At 43.9% G+C, this 20695-nt stretch overlaps 1 protein-coding gene across 1 annotated transcript in view; it reads right to left on the bottom strand.

Moving 5' to 3' along the window:
* epsti1 (epithelial stromal interaction 1) overlaps positions 1 to 19719 on the bottom strand; it is a 55968-nt gene extending 36249 nt beyond the window's left edge. Inside the window, exons 1-3 of the mRNA XM_063049943.1 lie at positions 19464 to 19719; positions 6927 to 6985; positions 5663 to 5746 (exon numbers count right to left, since the gene is read on the bottom strand). Of these exons, the coding sequence (XP_062906013.1) occupies positions 5663 to 5746; positions 6927 to 6985; positions 19464 to 19633 (313 nt within the window). The 5' untranslated portion in view covers positions 19634 to 19719. The remainder of the gene's footprint in view (positions 1 to 5662; positions 5747 to 6926; positions 6986 to 19463) is intronic.
* Between the last annotated feature and the right edge of the window lie 976 nt (positions 19720 to 20695).

Genomic DNA, 20695 nt, shown 5'->3' with positions numbered 1-20695 from the left:
ACTACAAAAGTTTATTCACTCACAATCAGCACACAATGATAAGAGATTCACAAAACTTTACAAATTAAAATTAAAATATCACCTACAAAATACTCAATTCCCTGGGGTGGGGGGAGGCCGTCCATTATTCTTGGAACTCCTCCACTGTGCCCATAGTGACTACATGCTCTCCCCCTATGGACTTTTGGACATGAACGTAACCCTCAACTGCCTGCTGCCTGGACCGGTGAATGGCCACCTTAGCCAGGCCCAGGAGCAAACCCACCAATCGGTCTCCCGAGAGACCCATCCCACTCTGTCCCGAGTAACCATATATCGAGAGCAGGGCTGAAGTTCCACCAGAGCTTGAGGAGCAGCCCCCTTCAGACACTCCACATAAGCATGGTACACTGACTCTTCCCGGCCACAGATAGACAGGTGGACGGGGTGCGAATGAACCAGCTCAAAAACCTGTTGCACAGCACCGCACTATGCAACAGCTTCCACCCCAGATCCCCAATGTACAGGGGAAGAACCCCTGCATAAAGAGGCTTCCAGTGTGAACCTCCCTCACCACTGGATGGTAAAACAGACTGCCACATCATTTCTGGTTGGCAGATGACGGCAAGGAAGTGAAAGATGTGCAGGAACAGCCCATACAAGATCTGCCTTGGCGCATTGGGTAATGGCACGGTAGGCAACTCCTACCAAAGTGACCAGCCATAAGCCATGGTATGCCTTCCCCGTGATAATTATTTGGACGTTGTTTGATGATTACATTCATTTGTTTGACTTCTCCTGAAGACTTGGGTTGATGTGGACAATGAAAAGACCATTCAACGTTGATCAGTCAACATAATTCCTGACAAACACATGGCAGCCAGAGTTTCTGCTATGTGTGCGGCAGTGGTTCCCCTTGCCACCCATCTTGAAATCTTGTCTGCTATTACCGGTATGTCTGAGTATCCCTGACACTTTGGCAAAGTAATGTAAAAATGGACCACCCCAAGTGGGTCGGGGCACTTAATTGTGGTAGCTTTTCCACTGCTCCAGGATTTGTTTTCTGGCACTCCATGCATCTTTCAAACGTTTGTACCCTGAACTTTGGATGCCACTACCACTGGGAAAATCTGTCAATCATCTTTTGCACTCCAATATGTCCTAGGGAGTGTCTATACTGTGCCAGATAAGGAAGCAGTGCAGCTGGAGCTAATCGTCTACGACTAGTGCCATATCTCCATTCTCCATCACTGCTTAACTTCCCACCATTCTCCACCCAGAACTACTTTTCCCATCTGGAGCATTGAGCTTGTATCTCTCCGATATCTTCTATGTTCATCTGTGATACAGAGTTCAACTTTGTTCCCATAACTCCAGTTGTCAGATTCACTGCCTATGTTCTCAGCACTGTTTTACTTCCCTTACTCCTTCCCATGCTGCCCTCTTTGCAAATGCATTTTCGCAGCTTCCTATTGCAGTCACTTTAGAATGACTTTTACATTTTAATACGGCAACTTCTGACATCCAAAAGTTCTTGTTCTACACGGCCATTCTTGACAGGGGTTCCTACAGCCGTAAGAAATCCTCTGTCTCTATAAGCTTCCAAAGTCATGGACAACTCCAAAAGCATATTGAGAATCAATGTAGGTATTAGCTGATCTTCTTTCTGCCAACTTACAGGCTTTTAGATCTGCCTGTTGTGCAGAGGATCAACAGCCATGCTTCCTGATGCCAGTACTCCAGTTTCAGAATCAGCCATTCAAATTCTCTCTCAATCGTCAAGGAACCATCAGTATACAGAATTAGATCTGGGCTCGATAAAGGTGTTTCTTTGCAATAATTTGCATCTTCTTGCCACATTATTGTTCTTGCACAGTCATGATCATCATAGTCTTTCATGTGCGATGGTGACAGTGTAGCTGGATTTGCTGGGCTCACCTGCTGAATGGTGGCATTAGTGCCTCTAGAACAGTAGACCAATTGGATATCCAAGCAGATGTTACTTGAGGGGCCAGTTCATAGTCAATGAAGCGTGCACTGATTCATCAAACGTTCAAGCTTTGACTGAGCACAATGCTAGAAACAGCCATGACTACCAGATAGGTTGCAATCGATCGAGAATCAACTGGGCCTACTAGATAGAGTTGACCCATGCTCCGTAGTAGTTGCACAAACCTAGAAATGACCAAAGATGCTGAGCTGTTATAGGAGACTTTTAACAACTTAGCACAATCCTCAGTGATTTCCTGTTTACCTTGGGAATTTTTTTGGAAATGAATTACTTCCTCTTGTTGCAATTGTGCCTCGTCTAGATTTGCTTTGTGACCTTGGAAGATAGGTAATCGAGGAAGTAAAGTACATCATGTTCATGTCAGTCCGCAGCTTCAGATGAAGGAGTCCAGAAGACATAAGAGCAGAATTAGGCCATTCAGCCCATCGAGTCTGTTCTGCCATTCCATCACAAGTGATCCTGGATCCCACTCAACTCCATATACCTGCCTTGTTGGCATAACCTTTGATGCCTTGACCAATTAGGAAACTACAAATTTTTGTTTTAAATATACCCACAGACTTGGCCGTCACAGCTGTCTGTGACAGAGCATTCCACAGATTCACTACTCTCTGGCTAAAAAATTTTTTTTTACCTCTGTTCTAAAGGGTTGCCCCTCGATTTTGAGGCTGTGTCCTCTAGTTCTGGACACTCCCACCATAGGAAACATCCTCTCCACATCTACCTTATCTAGTCATTTCAACATTCTGTAGATTTCAATGACAGTCCCCCTGCCAAACACTGCTCATACGTTAACCCCTTCATTCCCAGACTCATCCAGTGAACCTCCTCTGGACTTTCTTCAATAACAACATATCCCTTTTGAGATATGGGGCCCAAAACTGTTGACAATGCTCCAAGTAAGGCCTAAGTAATGTCTTATAAAGCCTCAGCATTATCTGTTTGTTTTTATATTCTATTCCCCTTGAAATGAATGCTAATATTGCATTTGCTTTCTTTACCACAGACTCAACATGTAAACTAACCTTCTGGGAGTCTTGCATGAGGATTTCCAAATCCCTTTGCACCTCTGTTGTTTGAACCTTCTCTCCATTTAGATAATAGTCTGCACTATTGTTCCCTTTACCAAAGCGCATTACCATACATTTCCCAACATTGTATTCTATCTGCCACTTATCCCCATTCTTCCAATTTGTCTAAGTTCTGCTGCAATCACATTGCTTCCTCAGCACTACCTACCCCTCCACCTATCTTTGTATCATCCGCAAACTTTGCCACAAAGCCATCAATTCCACTATTTAAATCAATGATAAACAATGTGGAAATTAGCAATCCCTAACACAATCTCTAAGGAGCTGCATCTCGATGCAGCTGGTGCAGATGTGGCCATCGGGGAGGCTGGAAGTCTCCTGGAAATCCAACATCTGACACCCAGAAAAGAACTCTGGCTCTGCAATCAGGATATCAACCACATATTGTATGACAGTTGAATCACTGGCTGATAAATCCATCAGATGTTGCCTTAAAGCTACATGATAGATAGTGGGGCTGTTGTAGAGCCCTTGTGATAACCTCATCCACTGGTATTGTTGATCATCAACTGTAGAAGCCAACCACAATTGGCATTCAGGCATCAGTGCTACTGACCAGAATCCATCGCCCATATCAATGGCTGTAAACCACTTACGTGACAGGTTCAGTGCATTGAAAATAGCTGATAGATTTTCCACTAAAGGGGTTAGCATATCAATACATCAATTAGCAATGCTTTCATCTTCAGTCCTGTATGTTTTTTTCCCCCTTGATCTTATCTGGAGCAAGCTGTGACATTCAAGAATCTTGGGGTTGGTTCTTAATGAGAGGGATCTGTGGGCTCAGGGTAGTGGGGGTAGTACAAGTGAGAATAAGTAAGGGCACTGGGAAAATTAAGAGAGTAGTTGTTGAATTAGTTGTTAATGAAGACAGCAAATGTGATACCCTTATTCCAGAAAAAAAGCTAGGATAAGGAAGACAACTATAGGCTTTTGAGTCTAATGTCAGTGGGAAAGGAAATCTGACAAACGGATTTGAGCTACAGTTGGAAAGGCAGGAATTAGTCAAAGCTAGCCTATATGGCTTTGTTAAGGTGAGGTCCTGTCTGACACATTTTTGTTTTGTTATTTATGGGATAGGCCCTTCCAGCCCTTTGAACCATGTCACCCAGCAATCCTGATTTATTCCTAGCCTAATCACAATGATCACTTACCTTACCAACTAGTAGGTCTTTGGATTGTGGGAGGAAACTGGAGCATATGGTCACGGAGAGAACATACAAACTCTTTACACAATTCCCAGTTTAATCCTAGCCTATCACAGGACAGTTTACAATGACCAATTAACCTACCAACTGGTACGTCACTGGACTGTGGGAAAAAACTGCAGCTCGTGGTCACGGAGAGAACGTACAAACTCCTTACAGGCAGTGGCAGGAATTGAACCCTGGGTGCCTGTACTATAAAGCACTGTGGTATCACTATGCTACCATGCTGCCCTACTATTTGACTGAAGCTTTTGAAATGATACCAAAAATGTATTGATGAGGGCAGTGCAGCGATGTAGACTACATGGAGTTCAGTAAGGCCTTTGACAATGTCCCACATGGAAGATGGGCTTAAAAGGTTAGAGGTCATGGAATACAAAAGAAGCTGGTAAATTGGATCCAAAATTAGCTCAGTAACAGGAGGCAGAGGTTAATGGTGAAGAGTTGTTTTTGTCATAGGAAAAGTGTGATACTTCCCTTCATTAGTTGGGACACAGAACCTGAAAGGAGGGAAGTTTTGGTACAATGGTCAGGATCAGGCTATTTGTTGGGTACATTAATGATATGGAACTGAATATGGTAGATATCATTATTAAGTCTGTGGATGATGTGAAAATTAGTAATGTTGCTGATAGTGAGGCGTTGGGTACAGAATGATATTGTAAAATAGGCAGAGCAATGGCAATGGAATTTAATCCTGAGGTGAGGTGATGCACTTTTGGAAGATGACCAAGGGCCTGATTGAGCAGTAAGGAATTTGGGAACATTGGTGCACAAGGAAGGATGTAATTGCACTGGAAATGGTGCTGAGGAGAGTCACCAGGGATGGAGCATTTCAGTTATGAAGAGATTGTATACTCTGGGTTTGTTTTCCTTAGAGTAAGGGACGCTAAGTAGGGAGTGGAGGTGGACCTGAAAGAGGTATACAAAACTATGAAGAGCACATTAGAGTAGATAGTAGGAAACCTTTCCTCATAGTGGAGGTATCTAGAATGGGAGGGTATAGATTTAGGGTAAGGAGTAAGAGTTTTAAGGGGATCTGAAGGAAACTTTCTCTTCCACCACATGAGCAGTTGAATTATCAATGAAAAGAAGACTACAGATGAAGTGTTTGGTAATTGGGATTGATCAAGACAGTCAGCATGGAGAGAATGGACCGAAGAGCCTCCCTCTGTGCTGTGGCTATATGATTCTCTAACACCAAATGCATTAAAACAAACAATAATCACATTTATACAACTAGTCATAGCACACAAAAAGTGCACCAAAAACTTGTTTTTGTAGGTAAGACCACCTCAAAGATGAAAGAAGGCAGCAGCCTCCCTCCATAACAAGGACCACTGAATGGGGTTTATGTCTACCCTAATTCTTACCCAATTGTGTGGGGTCCATGCTGATTGGACCCGGTTTGTGAGCTTCCCTCCACTGCCTCAGCTCCTCCAGTTCCTTGTTGGCCACTGCAATAAAAAGCACCAGCTTAGAAATGACCTCAGCATGTGAATGGTGTGTATTCAAACTGCTAAGACCCCTGCAGGGTACTAGTCTAAATGGCGACTGAACTGCAGATAATGCACACAATACAAATTCATTGGAAGGAAAAGAAGTGAAATTGACTGTTATCATGGTCCTTCCACACATCTTAATTAGCTTCACAACAGGAATTCTGCAGATGCTGGAAATTCAAGCAACACACATCAAAGTTGCTGGTGAACGCAGCAGGCCAGGCAGCATCTGTAGGAAGAGGTGCAGTCGACGTTTCAGGCCGAGACCCTTCGTCAGGACTAACTGAAGGAAGAGTGAGTAAGGGATCTGAAAGTTGGAGGGGGAGGGGGAGATCCAAAATGATAGGAGAAGACAGGAGGGGGAGGGATAGAGCCAAGAGCTGGACAGGTGATAGGCAAAAGGGATACGAGAGGATCATGGGACAGGAGGTCCAGGAAGAAAGACAAGGGGGGGGGGTACCCAGAGGATGGGCAAGAGGTATATTCAGAGGGACAGAGGGAGAAAAAGGAGGGTGAGAGAAAGAATGTGTGCATAAAAATAAGTAACAGATGGGGTACGAGGGGGAGGTGGGGCCTTAGCGGAAGTTAGAGAAGTCGATGTTCATGCCATCAGGTTGAAGGCTACCCAGATGGAATATAAGGTGTTGTTCCTCCAACCTGAGTGTGGCTTCATCTTTACAGTAGAGGAGGCCGTGGATAGACATGTCAGAATGGGAATGGGATGTGGAATTAAAATGTGTGGCCACTGGGAGATCCTGCTTTCTCGGGCGGACAGAGTGTAGGTGTTCAGCAAAACGGTCTCCCAGTCTGCGTCGGGTCTTCTCTCCTTAGAATAGTACGGACTACAGAGGTTGCATTTAATGTTGCAATTGGAGAATGCAGAAATCCTGGAGACTTGTGGGCTGGGAGAGATTGTACCATCCTAAAGATGGAATGCAAAGCTAGAATGAGAATGTAAAATCAGAAGTGAATGCTGCATTGGGAGAAAAACTAGCTCACCATTAAGCAATGGGTATCTATGAGCTGAGGAAAATAATAGCACCAGAGCTTCACAGGAGTTCTGGCTTACAAAGGGTGAAAAGGCAAGGTGATCACCAAGTTAAAACAATATTACATTTACTGTTGAAATACTTACTCTGCTGTATCTGAGATCGCTTGCTCTCATTTGGTGCCATCATTGAATATCCACCTTGACTGCAGATTTAAAAAGAGAAATATTGTTTAAATAAATTATACATTAGAAGAAAAGATTTGACCTTTCTCAGAGGGCATAGAACCATGGACTCAGAGGGTTTAGTCTTCTGGGGTTTGGTGTATGTATGTTGTTTCTGCTAGGAGGAGGGCAAATACCTCAGTATGGCTCTTTGAACACATTGTCTCTCTGTCTATGTACCATGTATTTAATAACTGTGGACATGCCCAACAGAACTGACTATACTAGAAGAGAGAGTGACAACAAGATAGTTTCCACTAGTAGAGAAGGTGGAAGAGGAATGTGTAGACAAGGAAATACCTTTGACTGGGTGAGACGGGACAAGTTAATAAAGAGGGTGCAGAGGAGATGTATCAGGATTTTTATTGCTTTTGTAATGAGCTCTTCTGGCCTGTGCGGGGTGCCCAAGAACATTGGACTTTGAGGTTTTAGAACACCTGAATTGGTTAATTGTTGTTTAATGACTGTCATTAATCATTTAGAGTCCATTGTGTTTTACTTGAGCAACTCACTCTCTGAATTGCGGTCTCCTAGTGATTTCTGTTTAAGCTTGTTAGATTTGATAGGCTTGGGGATTCCACGTTATCTGTATTTTTTAAGTGGATGCCTGATTAGTAATAATCGCAGGGTTCTAGTTTTGAGAATGTTACTTTCCGCAGTGTCATTCGGCCGAGCCACTGACATTCTTTTGGAATTATTATGAATAAACTCTCGTTGCCATCTCTGCATCAGCATCTGGTTTTTCTCTGCATTGCGTTCCGGTATTGTCAACACACATGTGACAGAAGGACCCTACCAAGTAATGGACTTAAAGGAGGTTGAACAGTGGTGCTTTGACATTGATCAGCTTCAGGCGAGAATGCAAGTCCACAATCTGAGTTCCTCAAGTTTACGTTTTGAGTGTCTCTAGACTATGTTCTGAGCTCTCTATATTCTGGGTTTCTTCAGTCTTTGTTCTGTGCTTTTCAAGTTGTAAGTACCCAGTTCCCAGCTTCAGGGTCCCATGACTCAGGTCTGCATAACAACTGAGTGCTTCAAGTAAAGTTATCAAAGACGTTCGTTTGATTAAACTAATCAGCATTAATTGAGGAGGGGGTTGCACTACTAATCAGGGACAATATCACAGCTCCACTCAAGGGAGACATGATGGAGGGGTCAGACACTGAGTCTATTTGGGTGGTACTCAGGAAGGGTGCAATCACACTGATGGGATTGTACTACAGACCCCCTTATAGCCACCAGGACATTGAGGAATCGATGGGTAATAAAATTAAGGGAATCTGTAAAAATAATAGGGTTGTTGTCATGGGGGAATTTCAACTTCCCTAATATAAACTGGGACCTTCTTAGTGTAAGGGGTTTAGATGGGGCAGAATTAGTTAAAAGAAGGTTTCCTAATTCGATATGTAGTGTCCAATGAGAGGAGGGGCTGTATTGGACTTAATGTTGGGTAATCAGCCTGGCCAGGTGACTGAACTTCCAGTGGGTAAACATTTAGGAAAAAGTGACCACAACTCCTTAAATTTCATGATAAGAGTAGATAAGGGTTGGCATGGTCCTTGTGGGAAAGTTTCAAATTGGGGTAGGGCAAATTACAAGGCATTAAGCAGAAACTAAGAAGCATTAACTGGAAACACCTTTTTTTCTGGCAAGTCCGTATCAGACCTTTGGAGGGTGCTTTGAGATCAATTGCACAAGAACGGGAAAGGTATATTCCAGTTACAAGGACGGACAGGGATGGAAAGATAAGAGAACCTTGGATGTTTAGAGAGATGATGAATTTTAGTCAGGAAGAAAATAGGACAAGCCTTGGAAGTCAGGATCAAATGAAGCAATGATGACTATAAAGAAGCCAGAAAAGAACTAAAGAAGGGAATTAGGAAAGCCAGGAGGGGACATGAAAAGTCCTTGGCAAGTATGATTAAAGTGAATCCCAAGGCATTCTCTACAAACATCAAGAGCAAGAGGATAACTAGGGCAAGAGTAGGACCACTCAAGGATAAAGAGGGAAACAATTTCTTGAATATGGAGAATGTGAGTGAGGTACTTAATGAGTACTTTGCTTCAGTACTTACCAAGGAAAAGGATGTGGAGGACCAGGAGATCAGTACTGAGTGTAGAGGTCAAGGAGGAGGAAGTGTTGAGCTTCCTAAAGAGTGCTAAGGCGGATAGGTCCTGGGGCCTGATGGGATTTACCTCAGGTTATTGAAGGAGGCAAGAGACAAGATTGCTGGGCCTTTGACCAGTAGCTTCATGTCCTCTGTAGCCACAGGTGAGGTCCCAGAGGACTGGAGAGACTAATGTTGTACCTCTATTTAAAAAGGGAACAAGGGAAAATCCTGGGAACTATAGACTAGTTTGTTTCATGTCAGTTGTAGGAAAATTGCTGGAGAAAAGTCTTAGGGATAGGATATACGAGCATTTGGAATTACATGGCCTAATTAGGAAGACCAGCATGGCTTTGTGCATGGCAGTGGATGTTGTCTACATGGATTTTAGTAAGGTGTTTGTCAAAGTCCCTTATGGGAGGCTAATCCAGAAAATTAAAATGCATGGGGTCTGTAGCAGATTGGCTGTGTGGAGTCAGAACTGGCTTGTGGATAGAAGACAAGAGGGTAGTGGTTGAAGGAACTTATTTGGGGGCTTGAAGTCTGTAATTAGTAGCATTCTACAGGGGTATGTGCTGGGATCTCTATTGTTTGCGATGCATATAAATGACCGGGATGAAAATGTGGATGGGAGGGTTAGTAAATTTGCAGTTGGTACCAAGACTGGTGGAGTTGTGGACAGTGTAGAAGGCTTGCAAACAATACAGTGCAATATAGATCAGTTGCTGATCTGGGCCGAGAAATGGCAGATGGGGTTTAACTCAGATAAATGTGATGTGTTGAACTTCAGCAGGGCAAATGCCAGGAGACAGTACACTGTTAAGTGTAAGGTCCTCATCAGTGTTGCAGAGCAGAGAGATCTTGGGGTCCAAGTTCATAGCTCCTTGAAAGTGACTACATGGATTGATACAGTGGTTAAAAAGGTTTATGGAATGCTCGCTTTTATCAGTCAAGGCATTAAGTTCAAAGTCAGGAGGTTATGTTGCAAGTTTATAAAATTCTAGCTAGGCCACGTCTGGAGTATTGTGTACAGTTCTGGTCACCCCACTATAGGAAGGATGTTGAGGCTTTGGAGAGGGTGCAGAAGAGGTTTACCAGGATGCTGTCTGGTTCAGAGGACATGTGCTATCATGAGAGGGTGGATAAATTACGGTGGACAGAAAGTATCTGCTTCCCAGGGTTGAAATGTCTACTACAAGATGGCATACTTTGAAGGTGAGAGGGGAAAGTTTAAAGGGGATGTGAGTGGTAAGATTTTTACTCAGAGTGGTGGATGCCTGGAATGCATTGCCTGGTTTGGTGATAGAGGCAAATACATTAAATGTTTTTAAGAGATGTTTGGACAGGTCCATGGATGTGAGGAAGATGGAGGGATAGGGACATGGTGTAGGTAGGAGGGATTAGTGTTTAGGTGTTTTTGATTTGCTTTTTAGCTGGTTTGGGTCGAATGGCTGGTTCCTGTGCTGTTCTGCTCTAGGTTCTAAGTCAATAGTATAAATTCTGGAGGAGCTTGCCCTTTCCTAATGTTGATCCTTGCTAGTAATGGTATGCCTTTGCTAATGTCCAGTCGATGTTTGGCAGGACACTATCGGGAATAATTGAAATAAGCTAACAGCTGCAGAGGGGTAGCTTATCCTTTTACAATGCATAATTCCCATCTGTTTGTTCTGATAGGCGATGCTAATTGTAGCGAACTTTCCAATGTTCAAGTGTCTCCTGACACAAGTAATTTGAATTTACAACAGTGAGGGGCCCTGCTCCAAAAACGAATACCCGGCTCGAGTGTGCAGTCACACAAATAAAGTGACCCTGTCAAGAGTAAGTTACCTTATATTGACCTTCTTGATGGAAGTCATGGTTCAGACTGCGAATATTGAACTTCCATGTAACAAATGAAACAGATCTACAATGAGCCAGCAAGCTTGGTGATGAGGCGCCTGTCTATGCTGTTTCAATCTATAGAATTGGGAGTACAGCTTTCTGTATCTTAATTACCTTGGAAAAATTGTGAAGAGTAAAACACTGTGAGCAAGGTCCTTCCCAGACCCTTCCCTAGGTTTTGAGTTTCATGTTTTCAAGGACTCAAGTTTCCGGATCTCTTAGCTTTTTCCAAGTCTAAGCATCCCGGACAAAGTGTTCAAGGTTGTCCAGGTCAAGGTTCTCAAGGTCTCCATAGCGCTCAAGGTTTCCTAAGGACTTTTCAAGGTTTCCAATGACTTATCAAGGTTTCCAAGGTCTTCTTAATGTTTCCATGGTCTTTACAATGTTTTCCCATCTCAAGGACTCTAAAGTCTGTCTCGCGGACTCCCAACCCCGTCTCAGGGCACCTCTCAAGGTTCCCTGGTCTTGCTTGAGGTTCCCTGGTCCCTGAATCTCTTGGGGTTCCCAAATCTCTCTGCCTTTTGAGGTCCCCAAGTCTCCCTGCCTCTCAGGGTTCCCAGACCCCACTCGAGGTTCCCAGGCCTGCTTGAGATTCTCTGGTCTCTTAGGCTACGTCCACACTAGATCGGTGGTTTCGCGTAAAGACGATAGGCGTCCACACCAGGCATTTTTGAAAATACCTCTGTCCACATTAGAATGGATATTTGGGTGAATCTCCCCCTACTAGGCATGCGTGAGACACAGAGAAAACAAGCGAAGAGGAAACAGTATACCTGGTGTGCGTTTGTCCAGAAACATTTCCTACAGCCAAAGTCTCTTCATCGATGAAAGGGACCACAGCTACAACTAAATACAATAAGGCTTGTTACTGGGCAAAAGTGACATTTGCTGTTACCTCATTTGTTTGCCTTTACTTTTGCCATGTCTTTGTGTATTACTTTGCTATATTTAACATGTGGAATAAAACGAGTTACTGGGCAAAACTGATAATTGCATCTATTGAATGCTTGCACAAGCAATACATTAATAATGTTACAGGAGCATGGCGGTGGACGGACTCAAGTGCAGAACACGGGCGCGAGGGCAGAGTCCGGAAGCGTTATCGCCATAGCAAGCGTGGAATCAGTTTCCAGGAGAGTCTTTACCCAAAGTCTTGGGTTTGGAGAGAATCCAGGAGTGATGTTAGACTTAGAACTAACAGCCCTAAGAACCATGAAACGAGGTTACTCACACCGCAGTCGACCAACAAACTGGCAGCTCCTTGTTGTGATCACAGGGTCTTTATCCTGCATTTTCTGATGGAAAGCAGGTGTGTGTAGTTCGTGGAACCTGGGAATGATTGGAAATTAAACGAGGGGATTGAGGCCCAATTCCTGAGGTAAATAGTAAGGTGGGGGTTTGCCAGAAGGGACTATGACAAATAAAGCGCCTTGTTAAATGTATAAAACATGTCTGCATCAGTGTTATCTTGTATTTCCATACAATGTTACAATAGGCTGTTACACATCTATTGTCAGGTATTGTTGTTGTGGTGTTGGAGGTTGTGTTCAACAAAACAATGAAATACCGCGCTGCCACCACCATTTGTTCCGGCACATCATGACAGCGTTTTTAAAATTAGCCAGTTATCCCCGTACACACTACAACCGACAACCGGCGTTTTCAGATTTAAACACTCTGGAGAGTGTTTTAGAAAAGCTCCATTTTCGGGGGAGGAAATCGCCATTTCATTGTGGACGGAGGGTCAAAACTAAGAGAGAAAGCTTCGGTTACGGATTTATCTGGTCTAGTGTGGACGTAGCCTTAGTCTCTTGGGGTTCCTCCCTCGCAAGTTCTCCATCCCTTCCTCTTGAGTTCTTCAGGTCTCTCGAATCATCCCTAGATCTCGAGTTTTCAGGTCTCCCTAGGCATCAGGTGTCAGCCATAGGGAAAGGGGTACTGTAATGAGCTCTTTGGGCCTATGCGGAGTGTTGGGTTCTGAGGGTTTTAGAGCACCTGAATTAGCTAATTTTTGTTTAATGTGAGCTGTTAATTGTTTAGAGTTCTTTGAGTTTTTCTTGAGCAACCTGCTCTTTGTAATGCAGTCTCCTGGTGCTTTCTATCTAAGCTTGTTGGGTTTATTTTGATAGGCTGAGGGATTCCAGGTTACTTGCATTATTTAAGTGGATGCCTGATTAGCAGTAATCATGGGGTCCTAGTTTTGAGAATGTTACTTCTTGCGGTGTCACTTGGCCAAGCCACCGATGGTCTTTTGGAATTATTGTGAATAAACTCTTGTCACCACCTCACATCGGAATCTCTCTTTCCTCCGCACTTGGGTTCCAATATTGCCAGCTCACATCATGACAGTTTCAGATATCAGGAGACACTGAATAGGCTGAGTTTGTTTTCTTTGGAGGTATACAGAATTATCAGGTGCAAGACAGAGGCAGGCAGTAAGAAAGTTTTCCCCACAACACAGGCAATTAAAACCAGAGGATATATATGTAAAGAGTGAGGGAATTGAGAAGGAACATTTTCACCAAGGCAGTGGTGACAGCTACTTTTGCAACATTTAATCATTCATACAGCCATAGTGTTATAGAGCAAGAGCCGGTAACTGGGGTAAGTATAGATGAGTACTGGATGATTTGCCGGACAGGATGGGCTGAAGGTCTGTTTCTGTGGTTCTATCATTCAAAGATTAATGTAACAGAGGTAAATTGAGCTGTTTTTTTTTACCTGCATAACATGTTTCTAATCGCAGAGCTGTGGAAAATGTCCAGCAAACCAGGTTACCCTAACATCCAATATCAGAGATTGATATCTGGTAGCAGTGGCCAGTTCCTGTTACTTGTTCCAATCAAAAGTACTGTATTTTGTAATTGCAACATGGTCTTCTATACACTAGAGAAACCAAATACAGATTGGATAACTGCATCGTAGAGTGCTTGTGTTTAGTTTGTAGGTGTGATCCTAAGCTTTCTGCTCCCTGCCACTTTAATTCACCATTCCACTCCCAATCTGACAGATCTACTCATTGTCTCCAGCAAAAGCTTAAGGAACAACACTCATCTTCTATCTGGGCATGTTTAGAGCCTTCTGGACCTGATATTGAACGTCCCCCTCCCCCTCCTAACTAATTCACATTTTCTTTCTGTCTGTCTCAAAAGTAGCCATTTACTGTATGTCTGCCACCCATCTATAACTTTAGCTCAGTTTTTTCTCTTTGTCTGTAACCCAGCCAGAGAACCAGAAGCCTGGAATGAACCAAGAGATCTGCAATCTGCTAAGAGCTAGATCAGTGATGTTCGGGTCTGGTGACTGATGAAAGTACAAGAGATCCAGGTATAATATCTGGGAAGTCATCTCACATATGAGGTGCAATTCCAGACCAAACTTCCTCCACCTCCTTCAAAGTAAAACCAAGCAACATATGTGGTGTGACGACAAACCAACTTATCAGAAGATTGATGCTGATGAGAGAGATAAGGGAGACAATGGAGAAACACTCAAAATGCTAATAAGAGAGAAGAGAGAGATTAACGAAAAGAGACACAGTTCCGAGTATTGACAGACCGGTTGCTTTGAACCTGAAATGTTTGAAGGTTGATGGACAGGTGATACCCCAGCAGGGGGATAAAAAGAACAGGTTCGCTAAGGCACGACACACATGAGATCACGAGATAACGAGACGCTGGAAGAGCGGTGTGCCCCCACAAGTTGGTATGAGTTGGAGGTCTGGTCGCGGGAACCGACCATAGATGCACAGGGTGAAAAGGGTACGATCGGTGGGAACCTGGTGTGTGTGTCCGCCCTTGCCTGGGTGCCGGATTCACCGCGGAAGAACGGTCGTATCCGGAGCGGAGGGGTCACAGTCGGTGACCACAGAAGACATAACAAAGGGTCTGCCCGAGAGCTGCGAAGAACATTAAAGGTCTGTCTGAATCAGATTTGCATATTCTCTCTCTCTCTCTCTCCAACGGCACAACAGCGATTACTGTGAACTGTACTAAGCTGAACTGAACTCTGCGTCACTTGAGACTGATCATTTTACGCCTAGTCTGCGATAGAGCTTGATTGATTCCTCTTACCCTAGTTCTGTGTACGTGTGTGTTTTATCATTGCTAACCTGTTGCATTTATATCCCTACGATTAGAGTACTGTGTTACTTATTTCTGTAATAAAACTTTATTAGTTTCTGTTAACCAGACTCCTACTAAGTGGTCCATTTCTGCTGGTTTGGCAACCCAGTTACGGGGTATGTAACAGTGACAACAAGATCTTGCTCCCAGAACAGCTCAATGCCCTTTATGCTCGCTTTGACTGCCAGAACATGGAGGCACCTTCACGAACTCCCAAAGCCCCCATATGACCCTGTGATTTTAGTCTCTGAGGCCGATGTGAGATCATCCTTCAGGAGGGTGAACTCCTGACCCAGGTGGTGTGCCTGGACAAGAACTGAAGACCTGTGCTAAACAATTGGCTGGAATGATTACTGACATCTTGAACCTTTCATTTTGGCAGTCGGATGTACCCACTGGCCTCAGTCAGGTTTCATTCATGCCAGTGCCCAAGAAGAACATAACCTGCCTCAATGACTATTGTCCATTGGCACTTACATCATTGTGATGAAGTGCTTTGAAAGGTTGGTGATGAAATCTATTAAATTCTGCCTGAGGAGTGATTTGGACCCTAGTCAGTTTGGATTGGCAACAATATCTCCTCCTTAATCACCATCAACACAGGGATCCTCAACTTCGTAACCGGAAGACCACAATCTGTGCGGACCAGAATTAACATCTCCACCTTGCTGACGATCAACACTGGCACACCTGAGGGGTGTGTGCTTAGCCCACTGCTCTACTCTCTACACTCATGACTGTGGCTAGGCACAGCTCAAGTGCCATCTGTAAATTTGCTGATAATACAATGATTGTTGGCAAACTTTCAGATGGTGACAAGAGGGCATACAGGAGTGAGATACATCGGCTAGTTGAGTGGTCTCGCAGCAACTCAGCATCAGTAAAATCAATGCACTGATTGTAGACTTCAGAAAGGGCAAGATGAGGAAACACACACCAATTGTCATAGAGGGATCAGAAGTGGAAAGAGTGAGCAATTTCAAGTTCCTGATTGTCAATATCTCCGAGGATCTAACCTAGACCCAGCATATCGATGCAGCTACAAAGAAGGCATGATAGCCGCTATATTTCATTGAGGAGATTTATTATGTCAGTCGCAGACATTCGTGAATTTCTACAGATTTACTGTGGAGAGCATTCGAACTGGATGCATCACTCTCTGGTATGGGGATGGGGGTGCTCTGCACAGGATTGAAATAAGCTGCAGAGAGTTGTAGTCAGCTCCATCATGGGCACCAGCCTTCATTAATGAACCCATCACAGAGGTGATGCCTTGTTCTTTTTGCCATTACGAAGGAGGTACAGAAGCCCAAATGCACACACTCAGTGATTCAGGAACAGCTTCTTCCTCTCGTCCATACAATTTCTGAATGGACGTTGGACCCACAAACTACCTTTTTTATTTCTATTTTTGCACTACTTATTTATTTAATATACTGCATATACATATATACAGTATATGTAATTCACTGTTTTTTCCTATTATTATGTATTGCATTGTACTGCTGCCACAAAGACACATGCAGGTGATATTACACCTGATTCTGATATAGGAGGGAGACTAAAAATCTAGTTAAAAATCTGGCCACAACAACGAATCTCACTCAATATCAGTAGGCTGATCATTGACTACAAGGGGAGGAAGGCAGAGGTCTATGAGTCAGTCCTCATCAGAGGATCAGAGGTGGAGAGGGTCAGTAACTTTAAATTCCTCATTGTATCATTTCAGAGGATTTGGCCTGGGACCAGCACGTAAGAGCCATTACAAAGAATGGCACGGCAGCACCTCTACTTTTTAAGGAGCTTGTGAAGATTCAGTATGTCATCTAAAACTTTGACAAATTTCTATAGATGCAGAGTGGAGAATGTCCTGACTGGTTGCATTATGGTCTGATATGAAAACACCAATACCTTTGAACAAAAAAGCCTACGAAAAGGAGTCAATACGGTCCAGGCCATCACAGAAAAAGAAGTCCTCACAACTGTTAAGCACATCTACAAGGTACACTGTCACTGGAAAGCAGCATCCATCACCACGGACTTCCACCATCCAGGTCATGCTCTCTTCTCACTGCTACCATTAGGAAAGAGGTACAGGAGCCTTAGTTCCTAAACCACCAGGTTCAGGAACAGTTATTGCCTCTCAGCTACTGGCCCCCTGAACCAGAGTGGATAACTACACTCATCCCAAAACTGAACTGATTCCACAACCTATGGAGCCACTTTCAAGGACTCAACAACTCATGGCTCAATATTTATTTATTTATCATTATTTTGTTCTGCTTTCTTATTGACACAATTTGTTGTCTTTTGCACACTGGTTGTTCGTATTTTTGTTCTACTACAAATGCCTGCAAAAATGAATCTCAGAGAAATGTATGGTAATAAATTTGCTTTGTACTTTGAACTTTGTAAGGACTGTACGTCTTGTTTGGCAAGGTCCACACCCCAGCTATTAGTAACAGATAACAGCTTCCTTGACAACAACATTAGATTTGTTTCTCCTTCTTTTTGACTGGCTGAGTATTTCCAGTATTTTGTAATTTCATTATATAACCTATACTTCTGTTTAACCCGAGGTGCTGTAACTAGACAGAATCTGCATCTACCAACTTTGTCTATCTCTGCTTTCAAGCATTTGCATCATACCACCTTGTTCTTTTTTCATTAGCACAACAAAATTTACATCTTTATTTTTATTTCCTCATTCCCATCTCTATTCACCTTAACATACTGAATGTTTCATAAAATGAGAGACCTTTAGCAGAGTACACCTTCTTCACTTCAACTCTGGTGGTAAAGTCGCTACATTTCTGCCTGTATTTTTACATAACGTGCTTGGCAATTTGGCAGCAAATCCGCATTGTGTCTCTTCCATCACTTTCACATCCCTCTTAAACAATCCATCATTAATGCACAGCAGTGCAACAGTGACTCTGTGGTTTCCCATGGCTGCTTTCATTTCCCTCTTGCTTCTCGTTAGCTGAATTGTCCACCGTAGTCCCTAGGGCAGGAAGATAGTAGGAGAATTGTGTGTGTGCGTGTGTGTGTGGGTGGTGGAAGAGACAAAGAGGCGTAAAGGGAGTATGTTTGAGAGGTTTGACATCTGTCACTATTCCTATTCTCTCAGCACCATTCAGAGCCTCAGAAGTCCTTCCAGGTGAGGAGACAATTTGCTTACATCACTTCCCCGATGTAGATTGGGGATCCATTTCCTCCACTTGCTACAAAGGACGGGATTTCCCGGTGGCCACTCATTGAAGTTTGTCTTCCCTTTCCCATTCCAACATGTTGGCCCTTGGCTTCCTCCACTCCCATAATGATGCTAGTCAGGTTGGAGGTTCAACACCTCATATTCCCTCCGGGTAGCCTCCAACCTGATGGCATGAGCATTTACTTTGTGAACTTCCAGTAATCCCCTCACCCCCCTCCTCCTGTCTCTTTTTGCATTCCCTTTTGGGCTCCTCTCATGCCCCTTGTTTTCTCCTCACCTGCCCACACCTCCCTCTGGTGCCCTTCCACCATCCCTTTCTTCCGTGGTTCACTCTCAGCACTTCTCAGATTCCTTAATCTAGAGTCCTTTACTTCTTCCACCTCCTGGTTTAATTTTTCATCTCCACCCCTCCCCAACCCCGTAGTCTCATTTCCTTTTCACCTTCTTATTCTAACTTCTGCTTCCTTCCTTTCCAGTCCTAAAGAGGAGTCGCGGCTGAAACGTCCGCTGTTTATTCCCCGCCTGACTTGCTGAGTGCCTCCAGTATTTTGTGCGTGTTGCTTAATGCACTAATGCTGAAAGTAAGTTTTCTTGGGAATAAAGAGTCTGCTGAGTGAAACTGAAAATTGCGCTGCTCCCGAAGGCTGTATGGATGCAAGCGGTTAATGTTGTCTTCCACCGGATGCCAGCTGAGCTGAGTTGAATAAGCCGCGGCGCTCTTTTCGCCTCCCTCGCTTCTTGCCATCACAATTTTCCATCAGTGGACTCTGCGGAAACGAAACTGAAACCCGAAACTGACTCTTTTGAATCTCATTAGCTGATTTAAAGCATTAATGTTGTTCAGCTAAACTACGGGAACATAAAGAGGCAACTCTAATACAGCCGTTCCCAATTTTGTTTTACGGCACGGAATCTTATGCCGAGAGAAACCCCGCTCTAAAAGAATTTTTTTATGGAATTTCTGATATTTACTTTATATTTCAGCCCATTTTGCATTTTTCAATGTAAAGTATTTGTAGTCTGAGACGGCACATAAATAAACAAAATAAATACATTGCGATCCCCAAGTTTCTCTCTATCTATACACCTGTTTGTCTCCTGACCTACTGAGGTGACGGGGATCTGTACTTACTACTGAAGTTGGCGCGCCTCGGCTTTAGTTGTGTTCGGGTCGGTTCCCAGTTCCGGATTCTCCAGCCCGGTGTCTCCCGGGTTATCTGGCTGGTCGGTAGGCTCACCGTGTGGATTCATCCTGCCAGGCTGTCCCAGCTGACTGGTATAAAGTCTCCTGTTGTAGGACATCAGTGAACTTGCGGAATGCCGGCCGTCGACTGCCAGCAGAGGGGAGGAGCCCGGTGCAGTTAATGAGCCAGAGAGTCTCGACGTTAGCACAGACGAGCTACTCCTGGACCCAAAAATGAGGAATATGCTTTCAGGTCCCTGATTATACCAGTGACTCATCTCAATGGGCGAATCCGTACAAGAAGGGAAAATCCAAAGAGAACTAAATTACATTGGAATGTCACCTAGTGCTCTGGCTCCCTTCACATGTACAGAGAGCTAATGAAGTCTGCACTATTAAAACTAACAACAGTCTGTTAGAGAAATAAAAAAAAAGAAACTGGAGGAACTTAGTGTGTTAGACAGCATCTAGGGAGGGAAAAAGACATAAGATGTTTTGGGTTGAGATCCTTCTTCTGAACTGAGACCAAATGAAGGGTCTCTACCCTAAAAGTTGGCAATTCCTTTCTTCTCCACAGATGCTGCCTGACCCACTGAGTTCTTGTAAAGCCCAGGTGGATAAGTATGTGGGTGATGGGCAGTTGAAACCAGGTGGGGGAAGGGTGATGAGTCTCTGTAACAAAGAGGGATGGAAAAGGCAAAGAAAGGATGAGAGACCCTGCGAGTGGGAGAAGATTATAGGATTACTTAAAACGGGAAACTTCAGTGTTTATAACATTGGATTGTAAGCTACCCAAATGGGACCTGAGGTGCTGTCCTGCTGGTCTGTGTTATAGACATCCGTTAGTTTCATGAGACCATGGATCGCACCTTGGAAGGTTTCCAGGACGCAGGCCTGAGTAAGTTGTATGGAAGACCGGCAGGTGCCCATGCTGCAAGTCTCCCCTCTCCAGGCCATCGATGTTTGTCCAAGGGAAGGGCATTAGGACCCATACAGCTTAGTACTGGTGTCGTCGCAGAGCAATGTGTGGTTAAATGCCTTGCTCAAGGACACAACACGCTGCCTCAGCCAAGGCTCGAACTAGCGATCTTCATATGACTAGTTGAATGCCTTAACCACTTGGCCACGCACCAACACAACTGTGTTATGCCAGTGCAAAAAGCAGAGAACAGGCAGGTCTG

The sequence above is a fragment of the Mobula hypostoma genome, chromosome 6 (assembly GCF_963921235.1).
Source record: "Mobula hypostoma chromosome 6, sMobHyp1.1, whole genome shotgun sequence".
NCBI classification, from domain to species: domain Eukaryota; kingdom Metazoa; phylum Chordata; class Chondrichthyes; order Myliobatiformes; family Myliobatidae; genus Mobula; species Mobula hypostoma.
The sequence above is the reverse complement of the archived record's forward strand: the minus strand, read 5'-3'. Positions and strand labels throughout refer to the sequence as shown.